This window comes from Zootoca vivipara, chromosome 11, assembly GCF_963506605.1.
Source record: "Zootoca vivipara chromosome 11, rZooViv1.1, whole genome shotgun sequence".
NCBI classification, from domain to species: Eukaryota; Metazoa; Chordata; class Lepidosauria; order Squamata; family Lacertidae; genus Zootoca; species Zootoca vivipara.
The window spans coordinates 27421267-27440858 of record NC_083286.1 but is presented as its reverse complement, the minus strand read 5'-3'; the positions used below and the strand labels follow the sequence as shown (position 1 = coordinate 27440858).

At 40.6% G+C, this 19592-nt stretch overlaps 1 protein-coding gene across 6 annotated transcripts in view; it reads right to left on the bottom strand.

Annotated features, from left to right (window-relative positions):
• Window positions 1-19592, bottom strand: part of MCTP1 (multiple C2 and transmembrane domain containing 1) — a 174594-nt gene that overhangs the window by 115201 nt on the left and 39801 nt on the right. For 4 of the 6 annotated variants that reach the window (XM_060280199.1, XM_060280195.1, XM_060280198.1 and 1 more), the window contains exons 2-6: window positions 16451-16565; window positions 10274-10416; window positions 9274-9353; window positions 8427-8535; window positions 540-578 (exon numbers count right to left, since the gene is read on the bottom strand). In XM_060280199.1, coding sequence (XP_060136182.1) covers window positions 540-578; window positions 8427-8535; window positions 9274-9353; window positions 10274-10416; window positions 16451-16511 — 432 coding nt within the window. In that variant the 5' untranslated portion in view covers window positions 16512-16565. The remainder of the gene's footprint in view (window positions 1-539; window positions 579-8426; window positions 8536-9273; window positions 9354-10273; window positions 10417-16450; window positions 16566-19592) is intronic. The other 2 variants (XM_060280196.1, XM_060280197.1) reach the window with 1 other exon arrangement.

Sequence of the window (19592 nt, the reverse complement as noted above, 5' to 3'; positions counted from 1 at the left end):
GGTGCTGCTATAATTGTGGAATTGCACAAGCCCAGTTAATACAGCCATTTCTCCACAGAAATCTATAAGTGATAGTGAGAAGGGATCATGTTATGAAAATAAAAGCAGCTGGCCTGCTAGTGTGTACCAGCAATTGCAAGAAAATGTTTCTAAAAGCCAAAAATGATTCATTTATTTTTGGTCTTCTGGGTTTCTGGGGGTTTTCCTGTTGTTATTCTGTCTCTCACAGCTACAATAAACCTACCATTAAAATTATGGACTGGTCATTTCTTCGTCAGAGGGCAAACGGGCAAATTTAGCAGGGGATCAAATACTTATTCCTCTCACTTCAGTGTACTGTACTTCAGTGTTCTACAATGATTAAGGAATTTCTATAGTGCTACATTGTATAACAAATCCTTATCACTTAAAGAGGCCTCTGGCATTATCAAAATTATAAACTGAGTTTTACAGACCTAGTCTATGTGTCACAACTTTCCATTCAAGTGACACAATATAGACCACCACAGTTCTTCTCAAGACCACATACTAAGAATTACCTTACTTGATCTTTTCCAACTCTTCCTCATTAACATTGTCTGCAAATGAAATAGAGCATTTTAATAACTTTTTACTTATTTGCACTGGAGGCCAGCTGTCTTCCAAAGGAGCAATGCACATACTGTACAGAAATGCCAAACACATTCCAAACAACTACATAAGACTGAAATAAAACTACAAGCATCATTCACACTACAGCAGATTTCAGAGAGATGCCAACCTCCTGTTATTTCATGATGAAAAAGAAAAACAGGATCAAATAATAGGAAGATGTTTGGGATCAATTGAAAAAAGAGGTACAAATGTCAATGACTCATCTAATCCCAATTTTTAGATTTTATTAAAATTAGTGATTTAGGACGCAATACCATTTATTCCAATTACATGAATGAAGTTAATGCATCAGCAAGGAAGAATTAACCCCGGAATTAACACCTAAGCTTAGAACATAAGGTTTTGTGAATGAAAAGCACCTCCGCAAAATGTCAACAGAACCTCTCCTCTTAATTTGTGGCACAAATACTTTAGAATCCGACCCCTGCTATGCAAGCTCTCCTGAATTATGTACTCTGACGGGTCAAGATCTGAAACAGAGGCCTTTCCCCATTCTACTAAGAACCTTTTAAATGGAGATGCCGAGACTGAATCTGGAATTTACATGTGCAGAATATAAACTATACTCCTGAGCTGTGGCTCCTCATTGGAGAGAAGGCTGTGTTCCCTGCGTTTTTTGTGGGGGTTGACTGTGAAGCAGGTTTTGGGATTTTGTGGCAGCTGGAGTGGGAATTAATCAATTTTCGACGTGGGGAACTTAGAACAGACTGAGACTGAATAAAAAGAGGCCTCATTTTGTACATAGGAAAACTGACAGACTGTGCTTCCTTCTGGATACTAGATATCCCCCCCCCCAAAAAAAAACCAACCACCCCACAAACACACACACCTGGAGTTAAGGGTAAGACTTTCCATGTAAACAGGGGGCAAAATGTTAGTACATTCAAAATTCTACCACTTGTGTAAATGTGGACACATTTAAAATGTTTGTTAGGAAGCAAAAATGCTGGAGGAAACAAAAATTGTTTTCCAATTCTTAACGGTTTCATCTGAGTTGCTTTATTCCCTCTTTTATATTATTTGCCAAAATTGTTACAGAAAAGTAAATTAGTTAAAGCACTGAATTTGAACAATCACTGTAGACAATTAGGGTTAGTACGTATTACAGAGAATGTCTTTAGTTAAATCAATGGAAGTACATCACATAGGATGACACTTTAGCTCAGGCTTCCCCAAACTTCAGCCCTCCAGATGTTTTGGACTACAATTCCCATCTTCCCCAACCACTGGTCTTGTTAGCTAGGGATCATGGGAGTTGTAGGCCAAAACATCTGGAGGGCCACAGTTTGGGGAAGCCTGCTTTAGCTGATTAAAGTAATGGTCATTGGCTTGTATAGGTTTGCAAGCCATAACACAGGTGAATAATGAAGCCTGCAGCCTAGCTAGAAATCTAATTCTATTTCAGCCTTGATAATATTAATTTGCATTTTAACAACAGAAACATATGGTGATTACTTGAATATAATTATAGAAACGCTGTAGTAATAGTCAAAAACTTCAGAGCCAAAACATTTTGTTTTAAATGGAACATAGAGTCATATATTCCGGTCACTTCCTTTTTGTAATACTGTTCTGAGTTTTGGGTGTTAAACTGTGTGCCAGACCTTTCTAATCCGTGGATCCAGCAAGTGTTAGAATTTAATCAAGTCTTCTACTTTTTGAATAGCCAGGCTAACCTCCCGGTGAGGTGATAGCCAGAGTGATGAGCCATTAAGGAGCTTGGTACGAGATGGCAAATGGGTGGGGCCTCCTCACTCAACAAAGCCAGAATTTGAATTACAGTGGTACCTCGGTTTAAGAACAGCCCTGTTTACGAACTATTTGGTTTACGAACACTGCAAAACCGGAAGTAGTGCCCCAGTTTGCAAACTTTATCTCGGTCTAAGAACGGAAGCTGAAAGGTAGAAGGGCACCGGCGATGGCAGGCCTCATTAGGGAAAGCATGCCTTTGCCTGGAACATCGGCTGAACCAAGTTTGGGGCCTGGTCCTGAGGAGCCTCAAGCTCCTCAACCTCCCCTGCAACAAGCATCACCTGAGCCTGCCTTCTTGGTTCCAGATGCAGAATACCTCATTGCCATCGGCCGGGTCGTCACCAGCAGCTGGCCCACTGCCGGCTGGGGCTGAGGCGGCTCCTGGGTCCAGTAATCCACTGGCGGCTCCCAAGCTGCAGAGACTCAAGGCTGATAGAAGGAGAGACCTCAGTACTTGCAGGAGGAGCGCTCGCCTCCAAGTGAGGTGAGGGAGTGAGTCGGCAGGGGATCAGGGCTGTCCGTTACCTCGTTCAAGATAAAAGGCGGCCAAACCCCCACCCCCGGGTTGCGGGAGCAAATTGTTGGTTGCAAGACCCTGCCAGTATTCCTGCCTTGCTTTCCTGCCTGTGATCCTGACCTGCCTTAGTTCCTGGCCTATGTACCTGTTCCTGACCTCACCTGACGCCCTGCCCTGCTCCCAGCTTCGGCTTCTTCGGACTGTCTTTACCCTGAACCTACGAACCACGGACCGGACTTGGACTTCCCCTCTTGGGTAACTCCTGGGACCAGCACACCAAAGTTCCATTATTCAGCCCTGCACTCACATATTAATGCAAGCCACTTTGGGAGCCTGCACATTTTAAATGGTATAGAAAGAAATACATTAAATGTATTTTAGAGGTGTTGGATTTAAGGCTGGCACCTCTCAATAAAGATCCTATTGCTTTTCTTTTTTCCTTCCAAAATTACGCAACAGCTTTGGATTCCCATTTTCAAGGGGGAAATCCCTTTAATGTTTGGGAGATGCAGTGGCGCTGAATTAGTTATATCCCAGGATTTAAGGCATCACTCATATGTTTCTGAGGATTTTCTATCTTCTAACGCTAATCAAGCAGATTATAGGTCTAGAAGATAAGACAGCAAGCTGCTCAAATGAACTCACTGTTAATCTGCAAGTTCTCCAGTGATGAAATCTTTGCACTGAACTCTGCTAAAGAACCAACACATGAAACAAAACAAAACAAAATCCACTCATGCACTCATTTTAGCAAAGTATGCACATAATAGACACAAGTGTGCATAAGCAAATCGAAAACAACACACAGCTATAAACAGTACATGCCATTGTGCAAAGCATGCCGTGCATTATTCTTACATATAGAAACATGTTAGTTAACAATAAACAATATACAACATACAGTGAATACATCTTTTTTTTTTGCTTACCAGATTTGCAGTGCAATCCTATACATACCTACTTAGAAGTAACTCCAGCTAAATTTAAAGTGGGATTTACTCCCAAGTAAGTGTGCATAGGATAGTAGCTTTAATAGTTTAGATTGTATGTTCATTATTCCCTATTTTACTTCCATTGCTTAATTAGAAACAATAGTTTATTCCCCCTGGAATTTACCAATTTTTTTAATGGACAGATTAGTTAATGCAAATAGAAAGGTACCTTTTGGATCTTCTTGCTGTTCATACTACTTAAGCAAAACCAGACATCCAATTAAGAATTATTGGAACTAGTGCTACTGCAACTAAGTTACGATAAACAAAATTAGGAAAGGAATTGCACAAATACTAGAATTATAGAGATAACATATTGACCTCTCAAATGCTAATAGGTTGGTAAAACCCTATATAAGCTGAGCAAAATGAGGTTTTTCTTTGCAGACCAGAATTTACTATAGGTAGGTATTGCCAAAGTATGTACCTTAAACACTAGATTCAAATCTACATTCAGCTCTTCATTGAGGATTTGCTAGTTCTAAAACAAACACAAAGTTTTACTAAACCAGTTATACATCACAAGAAACTATGCTACAAACTTTGCACATCTTTTTCCACATTCATTCTGCCATGGCATCCAATTAAGTCCTTTAAAAATCATTACAACTCCCTCCCACAAACCAATACAGTACTATAATTCAGTGGTACTTCTACAGAAACAAACAGCCCAACGTGTTCTACTCTAAAATAAGAGGGTTATCGATTGAGCGTGACCTCAATTGGAATGGATCTTGAAAATCAGTTCTCTCCAAGAGTGCCTGTAGCTGGGTCCATGGCCACCCATTCAAGAACCTTGCCCAAGAAGGAGAGACTGGCAACTGGCCGGTAGTTACTTAGATTTTCTGAATCCAGGGAGGATTTCTTGAGGAGTGGTTTTACAACAGCCTCCTTTGAGCAGGCAGGAACCACCCCCTTTGGCAAGGAGGCATTAATCACCTCCCTGACCCAGCTATCTATTCCCTCCCTACTAGTTTTTATCAGCCAAGAGGGGCAGGGATCCATAGCACAAGTGGTCACCTTGACCAATCCAAGCACTTTGGCCACATCCTTGAGCCTTACTAACTGAAACTCATCCAACGCAACAGGACTAGACAGTGCTCTGGAAAACCCTTGAGATTCATCTGCTGAATAGCAGAGTCAGGATTGCGGTGGATGCAAGTGGATGCATTGTCCTCAAAATGCTTTGCAAACGTGTCACATTGAGCTTCCATCAGTTCTACCACCTCATTTGGACCAGACTGTAAGAGGTCCTGCAGTACCTGGAAAGGTTCCACTGGATGGTACACTGAGAATGCAATGGAGACAGCAAAGTATGTGCCTGTCCTAAAATTAAAATATATGGCTTCTAAGCCCACATAACAGTAAAACAGATAAAATAAATATGCTCCTTGCCTGTATGTTGCAACTATTATTATTTATTTGTTTGTTTGTTTGTTTGTTTGTTTGTTTGTTTGTTTATTACTGATAACCTGCCCATCTGGCCAGGCCTCCCAAGCCACTCTGGGCGGCCTCCAACAGGATATTAAAAACACAATAAAACATCAAACATAAAAAACTTCCCTAAACAGGGCTGCCTTCAGATGTCTTCTAGAAGTCAGATACTGATAGTTGTTTATTACCTTGACATCTGGTGGGAGGGCATTCACAGGGCGGGCGCCACTACCGAGAAGGCCCTCTGCCTTAACATCAACAACTGAGCCAACCGACTTTAAAACTTTTCAAAATAAATACAAGTCTTTTTTTTTTTAACAGATACATCACAGACCACCCGAAAGAGCCTCACAAACCACAGTTTGGAACGTCTGAACCAGAGGATGGATGTTGTCCTACAGTCTTTAAGTGCATTCCTTTGCTACTGATTACCACCTTTCCTCTTGAAAATGAGGTGTCTCCTATGTGAAATGCAATGTATGTGGTATTTCAAATAGAGTAACTCAATGGAATATCTGAGCAGCCTGTGAACATGAAGATGTTGCATGGAAGACTGAGACCAGAAAGAAAGGGAAATTTCAGTGTATGTAATGGCACAAACAATAAAATAGGTTATTTGTCAAGTTTAACTAAGGTCTGCTTTAGAAATACTTCCCCCCAAAAAAACATATTATTGGTTTTGAGTTTCAATTAACAATATAACATATAAAATAATAATTGAGCTTAGAAAGCTTGCTAAACTGTTCTTATGTAATACAACATCTATTTTTAAATCATCATTGCTGCATGATAAAATCCTTCTTTCCACACTGACTTACTTACAAAACACTACTTAAACATTTCATCATGCTACACAACAAACTAACTGCACCAAGATCACTCCAGTTAGCTAGGTCTCATGCATCAATTTCTAGCATTTTGCACCCATCAAAGAAATTTTAACTGTAATTTTTGTCCTTGAAAATGTTTTAAAGATAAAAGCTCAAAGGAAACTAGAAACCATCTTCTCCTCCCACATACCGTGTTTCTCATATTATAAGACATGTCTTATATTTATTTTTTCCTCAAAAAAACACACTATGGCTTATTTTGAAGGGATGTCTTATTTTTTTCCTCCTCCTCCTGCCGCGGCTGGCATTGCTGCTGCGCCTATCACTATGTCTTATTTTCGGGGTATGGCTTATATTCCTTGAATGCTTAAAATCCTGCTATGGCTTATTTTATGGGTATGTCTTAAAATATGAGAAACAGGGTACATTTAAGGCAACACTCTTATACCCACTTACTTGGGAGTAAGCCCAATTAAGGTAAAAGGTAAAGGACCCCTGGATGGTTAAGTCCAGTCAAAGGCGACTATAGGGTGTGGTGCTGATCTTGCTTCAGGCCAAGAGAGCCGGTGTTTGTCCACAGACAGCTTTCTGGGTCACATGGCCAGCATTACTAAACTGCTTCTGATGCAACGGAACACTATAACGGAAGCCAGAGTATATGGAAACGCCGTTTACCATCCCGCTGTAGCGGTACCTATTTATCTACTTGCCCTGGTATGCTTTCGAACTGCTAGATTGGCAGAAGCTGGGACGGAGTAACAAGAGCTCACCCCAGTGTGCGGATTCGAACTTCCAACCTTCCGACCAGCAAGCCCAAGCGGCTCAGTGGTTTAGACCACAGTGCCACCCGTGTCCCTTTTAAGCTCAATGTGATTGATTCTGAGTAGACATATTTAGGAATACACTACGTGTAAAACAGTTACCTCTTGAAACTGTTCTCAAGCTGCCATTAAAAAATGTTTGACTACGCAATATAGCTAGAGGGATTTTAAAGATTTATTGCAGTCCACAAATGACAGCCACAGCAAACCTAATGTTTTAGAGTGCAGGACAGAATGCTAAATATCTCACGAAAGCTCCCCAATGTTACATATTTCCAATTCCAATATACTGCAACAACAAAAATGCAGCTAAGTTTTGAAAAGATGAGTTGGGGTTGCAAAAACTCCAGCACACAAACCTGCAATTCATTCAAGGGGTAAGAGAAAAATCCACTAAGAAATGTTGCTCTCTTGAATTTCTAGGCAATTTGGTAAAACTGAACTCTATAAAATAACCTGCAATTTGGACAATTTGGTTTTATATCTGCAGAGGTAGAAAGTGAATCATCATGTATTTGTAGACACTTACTTGAGTACTTAACATCACAACTCCCAATAGCAACACCTACAGTTTGAACGTTGAAATCCCATGCTAATTCACATTAAGGCACTTTTTGCACATTACAATAAAGCTTATCAGAGAAGCCATTGTCTGAAAGAAACTATGGCTTACCATGAAAGAGCAGCATGCTAGTGCATACTGCTCAAACTGCAGCTAACCTGCTCTTCCCTTTGCCAAGCATGGAAGAAACAAATCATAGCACTGACTTGGGTTTCCAGACCATAGGTATAGAGCGGCAATGTATGAAAAGTGATTTCGATTTGATTTGTGTTTTAAGAAAATGTTAAGCCTTTACTGGCTACATTAGACTTAAAATGGTGCTCTTGGAAATACATTTCATCTATTTATTCTTGGTGCTTTTACCAATATTCAAATTCTTGCTCCAAACTACACTTATGCCCTAAGTCCAGGAATGTTGTGGCATAATAACATTACTGACTCCAAATAAATGCCTGTTTCAGCAGCTAAGCTCTACACAGAACAAATTAGCTGATGAGTTTTCATAACTGTGAAAGATTTTACTATAATAGGACTGAAATGTTGCAGTTTGAACACCACAGCACTAGATCCAAAATTCTTTATCTTTAATAAATTCTGAGTGAATCCACTGTATGTTTGCATTCTATCAAAATCCCATCATAATCCCCCCATACGGAGGGGCTGACCTGGAGCAAGGCATCTGTAGTCAAATGCATCCAAAACCAGATCAGTACCTTTCAGTATTTACTGGGGAATAATATACAAAAACCCACAAGAAAATGGCTTCATTTAATAATGCTCACTGATGGAAACATTGTGAAAGTGATACACTTCCCATTAGGAAAGGGGGGGGGAGCTACATAATTTGTTTAAATCCACACTTACCCCTTCCCGTTGCTGTTCTTTTGGTGTCAGCAATACAGACAATAATATAGTTCCAAGATCTTGGTCAGCATAATGTGGATCCTTGAGACTCAACGTAACTTCAGTTGCCCTAGGAAAGCAAGTTTAGAAACGGAAAATAAAAATAAAAGTTTCATCATATTGCCTCCATTAGGTCATACAGTTTAAAAAGGGACAAGAATGATGTGCCTGTTGCCGCCTTCTGCCTGTAAACTATCAGCTAGGGTTGCAAAACTACTAAGGGAGAAAAGCAGAAGTTCCATGCAATACACAGCGCTTCATCTCCATCCTGTCTGGATTCAAAAGGAGAGGGGGGCTTCACTGCATCTCAGCTATGTTTGGTGGGGGCAGCAAGAAGACCATTATGCAGTTGAATCTGCCAACTCTACCTCCCTTGTTTCAGACAGCTGCCACTTCTTCCAGAAGCACTGACACATCCCTGGTCAGAGACCTTCTAGGGAAAGGGAGCAAGAACAAGGATTTTTGTGAATTTGGGCAGACCCTGAGCTAAACTGGGCAGAACTACAGAGCACCTTGGTCCAAAGCAAGCTGCTTCTGAAAACTGAACTTGCAGTCCAAACCTAATCTTGTGGCCAGTTCACACCACTAATATATACACACATAGGTACTGTATAGAGAAAAATGGAGTAAGATGGCAATGAAACAATGGGTCTATGAAAATTCATTTTAAAAAATCAAAATGTATGGGGTGTCCATTCACAACAGCAGTAACTGGTGATAACACCGTCAGTGTAGCATTACTTAGATATTTGTCTCCAATCTTGTCCAAAACGTCACTATCTACTTCTGTAGCTTTACAACACGATACCTATTTTGCTCTAGTGAGCCGAGATCCAAAAACGCTGATCCCATGAAGTCATCTTGAAGCCCAAAATCATAATCGAAGACCTAAGGTGAACAAAAGAAATAGCATTTCTCAATGTTGGGGATTCCATTAACAATTATTTGAGAATATTAGCAAAAGCAAACATTATACAACATAACGCATCAACCCTGCCTATACATATCAATGGTTACAGGTAGGTAGCCGTGTTGGTCTGGATCGAAGTAAAATAAAAAAAATTCCTTCAGTAGCACCTTAAAGACCAACTAAGTTTTTATTTTGGTATGAGCTTTCGTGTGCATGCATCTGAAGAAGTGTGCATGCACACGAAAGCTCATACCAAAATAAAAACTTAGTTGGTCTTTAAGGTGCTACTGAAGGAATTTTTTTTATTATACATATCAATGACTTTTAACCATGAAGGCAATGTTCTACCTCAACTAACAGAAGCATTTTCTGGGACTCACAAGTGGGAAGAGTGCTGTTGCGTTCATGTCCTGCTTGGAGGTTTCCATAGGCACTGGGTCGGCCACTGTGAGAACAGGACACTGGACTTGATGGGCCATTGGCCTGATCCTGCAGGCTTTTCTTATATACTTATACAATGAGATCCTCTGGTGGAATATCCCAACTACAAAATCGGTGGTGTCTCAAACTGTTTTGGACATTAGGTCTATTTGTATACTGTCCTCCTTAGGGTTTACATTTCCATTTTGCCATTCCCTTTTATGTCTGGATAGCACAACACTGGCCTATGTTTCAAAGAATGGACCAAATGTTTGAGTTCTGAACAGTTATGAGAATTGGCAAGGCACATCATTATAAATTTCGGGAGCATTTTTATAATACGTTTTCATAACTTGAATTTCTATTATGGCAATATCAAGCTGTATTAACATTCCATTGAAAAACTACGGCACTGTGTGGAGTGATACAAAACAACATTGTACTTACCTGTTTTTAAGGAGAATCACATGTAGCTCACCTTTATGTACAGTTGTTCCCTTAAATGTTCAATCATGATTGAAGTTTTTTCTTCCCATACAGGGTTAAGATTCTTATGGATAGTTTTGCTTCTAAACACTTCTTTTCCACCAATTTTAAACTTGACATATGGATCACTTGTCCCTGAAACAAAAATCAAGATTATGTACAACAACTGCATGATTTCTGAAAGACATAAAGAAAAACCTTAACACAATATGGCATTCCTTATCTTTTTAGAAAACTAGCAAGTGCAGCAGCAGCAGCAGATGACGACGACGACAACAACAACAACAACAACAATTAATATGCCACCCATCTGACTGGACACTCCGGGCAGCTTCCAACTATTTATAAAACCACAGGAAAGCATCAATCATTAAAAACGTATCTATAGAGGGCTGCCTTTATCTGTCTCCTAAAAGTCAGATAGTTGTTTATTTCCTTGACATCTGACAGGAGAGCGTTTCACAGGGCAGGCCCTCTGCCTGGCTTCCAGTAACCTCGCAATGAGGGAACTGCCAGAATCTAGACCCAAGTAAGACTACATACAGTACGGTATTAAGTGTATGGCTTTCACTGTGTGACGTTGTCCATAAAATGCTAAATTCTAGATTTAAGGACTTGCACCTAAGAGACATTTAACAAGTGTAGCCTATGAATTAAATTACTGGAAACACATTTCCATACTAATTCAAAGTGCACATAAGCAGATTCAGTGAACTAAGTATACTAACTTGAATGCATACACAAAAGGTCTAGCTTTCTAACACACTGGTGTTTTTAAATAGCGCAAGTCTTTTTCAGCTTGCTACAAAGTTACAGCAGCAACAACAGGTCTGGCCACATGGTGGCAGTATTTTCCCGTCATAACAGATGCCTCAATTACAGACTACAATCTTGTACAAAGGAGAGGAGGGGTTTCTTAATAAAACATTGCATTAAAACAAGACAAATATATAGTCAACATTAGACCAGCTGCTTTGCATGAAAATTACTGTGCCTGCCACAACAAACTGGTATTCTATCTATATTAGCATCAAAAAGCGGGGGGGGGGGGGCAGCGGCAAACATAGTACCTATCTAAATCACAGGTGTAACGTATCTTAATTTAATGTCAATTGCCACTCTTATAGCCTTCTCTCTGCATGCTTTGTTTGAGATTCCTGCACTGCAGGAGGTTGGAATAGATGATCTTTGAGACCCCTCCTAACTCTACGATTCTATACATATACTCTATAATGCCTACCAAATTATGATCTCCAAGTTCCACTGAACATATCTGCTTCCAAAAAATCACACAGAAGAGAAATTGAAATATCTTGCAGTATGGATTTTTCAATGCAAATAAGCTCTTAACCTGCAATAAGAATAACACATTTGCCACCTGACATTATGTATCCCTTTGTTATTCAACTCAGTTTTCAAAGAACAAAATTCTACCTTACTCTATCAACTTCTACAAGACCTTCTCATCGAAGGTTTGTTAAGTGCCACAATCCTTTCTATGATTGGTACAATTCCTTCAACATAACATCTGAGCTCTCAGATTTCATGCCATTTTTTATACTTCAAATATGCAGTGGTTTATTACTCTCAGAGCAATCATTTCAAGTTGTCAAATAGAAACCATTGAATAAAATCCAGGCCTCGTCTCAATTACATGGGCGGACTTCCAGTGGCAATTGGTTCAGAGGAATAGGAAGGGAAATTGTAGGCTCCAATTGACAGAAATTGATGGGTCCCCAGACACTTGTTCATATTTTAATCCTAACTTATCACAAAGCAAACTACTACTTGCAGGACAGTAATTTCGCTGGAATGACATCACCTAGGATAAGCATGAAGCCACTTCAAAGGCACACCGTAATAAAACGTGACACAACTGCAGAAGTGTGAACCTCTGTAATGGCACAAAATGGACTAGAGACTCCAGAGGGGTAAGAAGAAACCAAAACCAACAAGTGTAGAAATCATTTATCATACGAAATCACTGTTTGCAAATCAGTTCATCCCTATCATCAATTATTTACATGTCTACCTTGCTCTCCCAGTACGGTATTTGTCTCTCCCACCCACCTCCCTAGCACATTAAGTATCAGTACTGAATGTCTCCATTCAGTATCTTTTTTTCATCCTATTATATAGCCAAATGATTCAGGAGAACAGGAGAGTTTGCTGACTTTGCCCATTATGCATCCATGTTTTCTTCCTTCTTGTCTTCTAACCACCTAGCCAAGCATTACTACTGCATCTCTCATCTCACACCAGTGCTAGGTATCTCCAGTGCCTCTTAAGTACTTCTGATGTCCCCTACTCTGTCATTTTAAGGATATCCAGCTTCCATTATAGGTAAGCAAAGTCACATTCGCAGGTTATTGATTAAGTCTTTTTAGCAGGTAGATGGGGAAATCTGGTGGTAATTTCCATGCGCGATCACCATCTTCCTTATCTTCCTCTGCTCTCAGGGGAAGGTCTACCAAATCCGCACTCCTAAAATGGTGTCAGTTCCTTCTACCTGACTTGGCGTCTGGCAGGAATCAACCAGCTGTCTGTCCAAACCAATATGGGTAATAAATCCTTAAAAATAGTGGCCATATTGCTTTGTCCCTCTCAAACTCCCAACCTGCAACTGATGTTTGAAGCTGCCTGCGTCAGAGAAGATAACAGTGCAAATTCTGCAGTGTTAGATTGGATTAAGCGTAGGATTAGTTAGACTGATATCGTGATGTAGTGTTTTATTTCAATTCTGAACTGCCTACCTGCCATTCCCTGCCCCGCATCCCTTTTCCATATGCTCCTTTTAAAGAAAATGCTTAATTGGCGTTATGGGCTATAGCGGTTTCTGAATACGCTCAAAGGCTTGTTAACTCTCCGCATGGCTTAGGCTGCTGGTACCATGCTTTGTTGTTGTTGTTTAGTCGTTTAGTCGTGTCCGACTCTTCGTGACCCCATGGACCATAGCACGCCAGGCACTCCTGTCTTCCACTGCCTCCCGCAGTTTGGTCAAACTCATGTTCGTAGCTTCGAGAACACTGTCCAACCATCTCGTCCTCTGTCGTCCCCTTCTCCTAGTGCCCTCAATCTTTCCCAACATCAGGGTCTTTTCCAGGGAGTCTTCTCTTCTCATGAGGTGGCCAAAGTATTGGAGCCTCAGCTTCAGGATCTGTCCTTCCAGTGAGCACTCAGGGCTGATTTCCTTCAGAATGGATAGGTTTGATCTTCTTGCAGTCCATGAGACTCTCAAGAGTCTCCTTCAGCACCATAATTCAAAAGCATCAATTCTTCGGCGATCAGCCTTCTTTATGGTCCAGCTCTCACTTCCATACATCACTACTGGGAAAACCATAGCTTTAACTATACGGACCTTTGTCGGCAAGGTGATGTCTCTGCTTTTTAAGATGCTGTCTAGGTTTGTCATTGCTTTTCTCCCAAGAAGCAGGCGTCTTTTAATTTCGTGACTGCTGTCACCATCTGCAGTGATCAAGGAGCCCAAGAAAGTAAAATCTCTCACTGCCTCCATTTCTTCCCCTTCTATTTGCCAGGAGGTGATGGGACCAGTGGCCATGATCTTTTGGTACCATGCTACAGATTGTTAAAGGCCCTGGGAAAGTGGAAAGGAGGCAGTGGGAGTTGTCATGCCAGAGACCTAGAAATTCAGCTGGCTGTTCCTGCATTATTGAGACGACACTCCGAGTCCCACACCCCTGTCCCTAGGTGACCACACTGCATAGTATAAGAGTGTTTTCATTTACTAGGCAGTCTGGCAGGCCATGTTCTGTGATTATGCATTAAAAGAACAAACAATGCCTTTTCAGCATTCACAAAATAAAGCTTTCAGTGCCACTCAGCGAGGGTCAGCAATAAATCTATTTGAGGCAATTTGTTATTTGCTGCAATACAGATAAAAAGTGATTCAGAATGTGTTAAGCTTATTACGATGACTAGACTATCACATTGAATTATTCCTCATTATATGCCCAAAGCATTATCTCTGAAGCAAATGAAACCTAGAGCACCAGGATTATCTAACTACCACTCAAATGAGATTTACTGTTTTTGTTCAAGGAGTTCTTTACATAATGTAAGGGGGAGGGAGTACAGAGTACCCCCCCCCATCATCAAGAGTAGCTCCTCACAGAGTAGCGAAGTAAACACAGACTCCGGGGAGGGAAGTCAGGACACGGAGAGAGAGTGCCCGGGCTCAGGCAGGATGAAAGAGCCCAGACTCCACAGACGGGAGGAGAGAGAAGGGGAACAGGGGGAGAGGGAAAACATGGAACGCAGACCCTTTCCGCCGGTTCCGGAATTACGAAGGAGGAGAAAAGGAAAGAGATTCAGTGTCCCGCGCCTTTTACGTTGGGGGCGTTCGCGCCGAGGGGCACTTCCGGATTCTGCATCGGACTGAGGAGACATGTTTCTGCACCTGCTTCACTGTACATATCAGCACCAATAAACACGTTATGGAAAAGTAACCTGAGGAGCGTCGTTACTCGAGAGTAGTCATCAGGAACCCCTGACACATAAGATTTTACATATTCACAAGTAATGTTTTGCATGCCTGTGACATTCGGAAAATTCAAGGCTACAGAGACAAACATTAATAGCTTTTCCATTTTAATAGTAATTCAGAGGGCTACTGTGGTTTCAAGACAGATGTTATTAACAAAAACAAATCCAGAAGACTCAAAGCAGCAATTTCTTCCCGACTTCACAGTGGTACTCAATGCCAAGTAGGAGAGTTAAGCAAATACCATTTGAAGCTTTTAGTCTTGGCACACCACCTCACTCCATCACTTTCCAGTTACATTTCAGGCACCCAGGTGCGGAGCACTTTTAACTTTCTCCAGGTGCTGATGGTGGCAGAATAGCTAGCAAGCAAGCATCAGGGCATTAGGGTCTGGCTAGACACTGAGGATACTGGATGCTGATGACTGGGCACCAGGACAGGCAGAGTTGGAGTCTGACTTGGAAGAAGGGATCAGTAATGTGGGGGAGCCTTTAACAGCCAGGAGATGAAAGTCAGAGGCAGGAGAAGCTGCAGGATCGGAGAATGAAGAAAAGGTGCAGGAGGAGGGACAGATAGCTCAGGCTGGTGTAGAGTCAAGACAGAAGGGGGATGTTATTCCAAAGAAAAATGATTACAAAGTAAGATAGCAATGCAAGAGTCATATTACTATACTTACTCAAATGCAAACAAGACCGTAAAAAAATCCTGAACTGGTAAATGCAGGGATGCCTAACCTTTTTGGCCTAAATTCAAGTAATAAATTGACGCAGCAAAATAAATACTATTCAGGACCATCTAAAAGGGGATAATATTTTCTGTGGTGAGCTAGCTTCTTCCCAGTGCCTATTCAGCCTGTATCTGAAAGTACAGTATCAAATCTTCCTATGAATTCCAGAATTTAAATTTAGTTCATATTTAAATTTTAACAGGGAGCCACCTTGATTATTAACCTTAGTATTTCTTTTCATTGTTTCATATAACCAAACGTTTCCATCATCACAGAGCCCTCAACATACAAGGTTGGATGCAAAAATGCCCTCCATTTGTCAGAAAACGATGAGCTTTTGATTCAACCTAATTAGTTTGAATGCAAGTAGAAGCCTTTACATAATTGTGGGGAACTGGCACTGTTACAGGTGCAAAATAATACCAATCTTTCCATGTGGCAGCACCTATACTTTGGAATTCCCTGCCTATCAATATTAGGCCTTCTTAGTACCTGCTAAAATGTTTTAGTTTAGGCAAGCCTACCCAGATATTTAGACAGGATGCAAGTTTTAATCTGTTTGTAGTCTATTGTTATTTTAACTTTTTGAAAGTTGCAAATTGTTGTTGCTAATTCTTCTTATTGATAGTTTTATCGTTTTATTTTATTTTTTGTAAACTGCTTTGAGGTATTTTTTTACACCCAAGTGTAAATTGTATGAAATAAATAAATGAGCTGCTTCATCATAGGCTAAGGTGCACTTCAAGATATTACAAGGCTTTATGTTGGTTTTGGTGCAACAGACCAACAAAGTTTCTCCGCTGGAGATTGTTACAAGCGTAGCATGTTCAGTGCACAAATATTAAAATAAAAATGTATAAAATTTAATCAAGGTAGGTTAACCTTTCCAGCCTCTGCAGAGTTTTTTATGTAAAAACAGTGTTTGATCAACATATTCTTACCTCTTCGATCACGAGCTGCTAGATTATGACCTCTTTTTAATGTAATGTCCAACTGGTACATTCCGGGTTCAGCCAGAGGCAATTCTGCATTACTAGTTCCAGTAGGATTGACTCTCTAAAGAACAAAGAAAATACATACATGATGCCCGACATTATTCATCTTATTTGCCATTTTGCAAAGTTATGTATTCATGTAACTATTTATTATTCACCTTAATAAGTTATCTACCAATACTGCAGTTTCTAAGCAGTGTACAAAAGGGATTTCTCATACGCCTTAAAGTCAGTTAAAATGAAACATAAGATCAGGGAGGGGGAACTCACATAAAATGCCTGGTGAAATAAAAAATATATATCTTCACCAAGCACCGGAAGGTCAACAGGAAGAGGGCCTGGCTGAGCCCAATCAAGAGGGAGTTCCACAAAATTAGGTCTACAATACTGAGCACACATATCCTGATGAATATGAACCATGTATCTGAACCATGGGAGACCACCAAAAATGAATAGGAAGTGATATAAAGCAATGAGTAGTCCTTGGGGTATCATGGATCCTTGTAAATGAATATGAGAACCTTTAACTTAGCCCTATAGTGTATGGCTGCCAGTGCAAACTTTAAAGCACTGGCACTATGTGCTGATGATAGACTGCTCCCACCAATGCTCTAGTTTCAGTAGTTTGCACCAGCTGTAGCTTTCAAACAAGGCCCAGGGACTGCTTTGCTTACATGTGCATTGCAATAATCTAGTATTGAGATTACTAACACATGAATCACCATGGGCAGGCTTATCCCTGTCCTGAATGCCTGTAGATGGCATACCAAACATAGGTGGCCAAAGGTACCCCTAGCCACTGAAGCAACCTGAACCTCTTGAGATAAAAAATGGGCCCAGGAGCACCCTAAAACTACTAAACTGGCTTTTTCAGAGGGAGTCCAGAACTGGCAACTAACTGACCAAACTTCAAGACACAGAAACCACCCACCTGCAGTGCTTTCCTCTTCCCAAGGTTCACTCAGTTTACGATCAAAGACAGAGGCAGCCAATATGGCTTCCTCCAGATGTTGCTGGACTACAACTTCCATCATCCCTGACCATTGGTTGATAAGAGTGCAGCATTGTCTTGGGGGGCACCATTTTGGCTACTCCTGCTCTTAATATGTCATGGATGTTTCATATTCATAAATACTTCTACTTAAAGTTAGCAATACACCTAAGGAGCCAAATTGTTAATTTAAGACCTGAAGAAATTTGTGATGTGGGTAGATTTAAGTAATTATGTTTATCCCTTTTTTGCAACACCTCCTTTATTTTCAAAGCAAAGAATGAAAGAGTTACAGGAGCCCCCCAACCAGCTATTTCCTATATTTAGTTATTTTATTCTGTAGTTTTATTCTGGAAGTAGAGTTAAATTCCAGCTCACCAGAGGCACAGTTCTGCTGGGTCAACTGTTCAGAAACAGATGGGTAACCAAAGACTTATCAGTTACAGCACAAATGTGAGCATTCAATCTGATAATATTGTCATGCTGGCCTGGACATCTGTTGCGAACTGCTGCTTTACAAACATGCAGTGGCATGGCACTTTCTGGTGCTGTTTGCTGGGGCCACATAGCAGCAACATAAAGCGGTTGCTTACCATACTTCAACTCATAGATGCAACTTGCGTTAACAGTTCAGCAACATTTGCACTTCGGCAACACAGTCACAGTTCTGGATAGAAGTTTGAAAAGGGGGGGGGGGGTTGCAGGCAATGCCAGTAATTTGTGGCTCTCAAATGTTACTGGACTCCAACTGTGAGGGTTCGCCTACACTTCTGCTTGTCCCAAAATCTGCTGCTTACTGCTGAATCAGAACCAATTGGCATTTGTTTCGATTTGGCAGTAAATAGTGGGTTTCCCCAGGGACAAACAAAAAACCACTTGATCTGTGCCTATAAAGCAGAGAGCAAGTGGGAAACCTCTTGGACCTATACTTTCTAGGCAAGTGGAAGTGTGGCCGAACCCTGAATAATCATAACCAACACAGTATATGGTCAGGGAGGGTGGGAGTTGTGGTACAAAAACATCTAGAGGACCAAGTATCCCCCACCCTGGTATATTCTATTCCAGGGGCTCAGAATGAGTTACAGAAGGCTTTAGTGATTAAGCCCCTTTTCGCCAGGTTTTAATAGCTTCTGTTACCCATTTGCCCCTTCTGTGAAGCAGACAACCAAGGTGGCTAATATAAAAACTGATGCCAGGCCCCCCAGATTGCAGGTACCTGTCCTTCTACTCCATCATATCCTCATCTATGTTGTGTGTTCCCAGTACTGAGAAGCTTCAGAAGCATCATTTTATCAAATATTTGTAATACTTGTTTTAATTAGAAGAGCAGAGTACTAAGTAGAGATGTAGAAGTATCTGCTGATTGTCCAAGGTGGGTAATGCAGTGAGCATACATAGGTAAATGATGCAAAAAAAGAGACATTAGTTCAATATTGATAAGCAGGAACTAACAATAGTAACATACATTCCTCCACCTCGAGTTCACCTAGATAGACTGGCGAGCAGGGAGGACCATCATCATTCAAATGGGAAGACTTGAGAATTAAAATAACACTTAATCAGTATCTCTTTCAGTTGTTATCACTTACTGGAAAATATCAGTCACAATCCCGAAGTTTAAGAAGTGCAGCTGACATGGATACTGAATCATGATTATCCTGAAACATACATTACAAACATGTTCCAAACAGTATGATAGTCTGTTGCTTTTGCTGTACCCTTCACTAAGTTTATTATAAAAGTCCTTTTTTCTCCCATGGTAAAGTGTCATAGCTGTGAAAACCAAGATTCGTAAGTTAAAGCCTTTGCTGTCCTCCACTTCCTAGCAACTTCCATTCTAGAAGCAACTAACATGAAGGAGATCAAAGGTCTATAAAGCACCGTCAGTACCCATCGTATAAAGTTTAACTAATTATTTCCTAAATCCACTATGGATATCATTATTAGAAACTAATATGTGGGAAGACATTACTTCTCCCTTTGTTGCTGTTGCTCACTTTTTGTTTCCTGATACGTTCTGCTCCTCCTCAAGTTGTATTGTTTCATAGTTCATTTGATAATCTTACAATGTGGGTGACTTGGGTCAAAAAACAATAT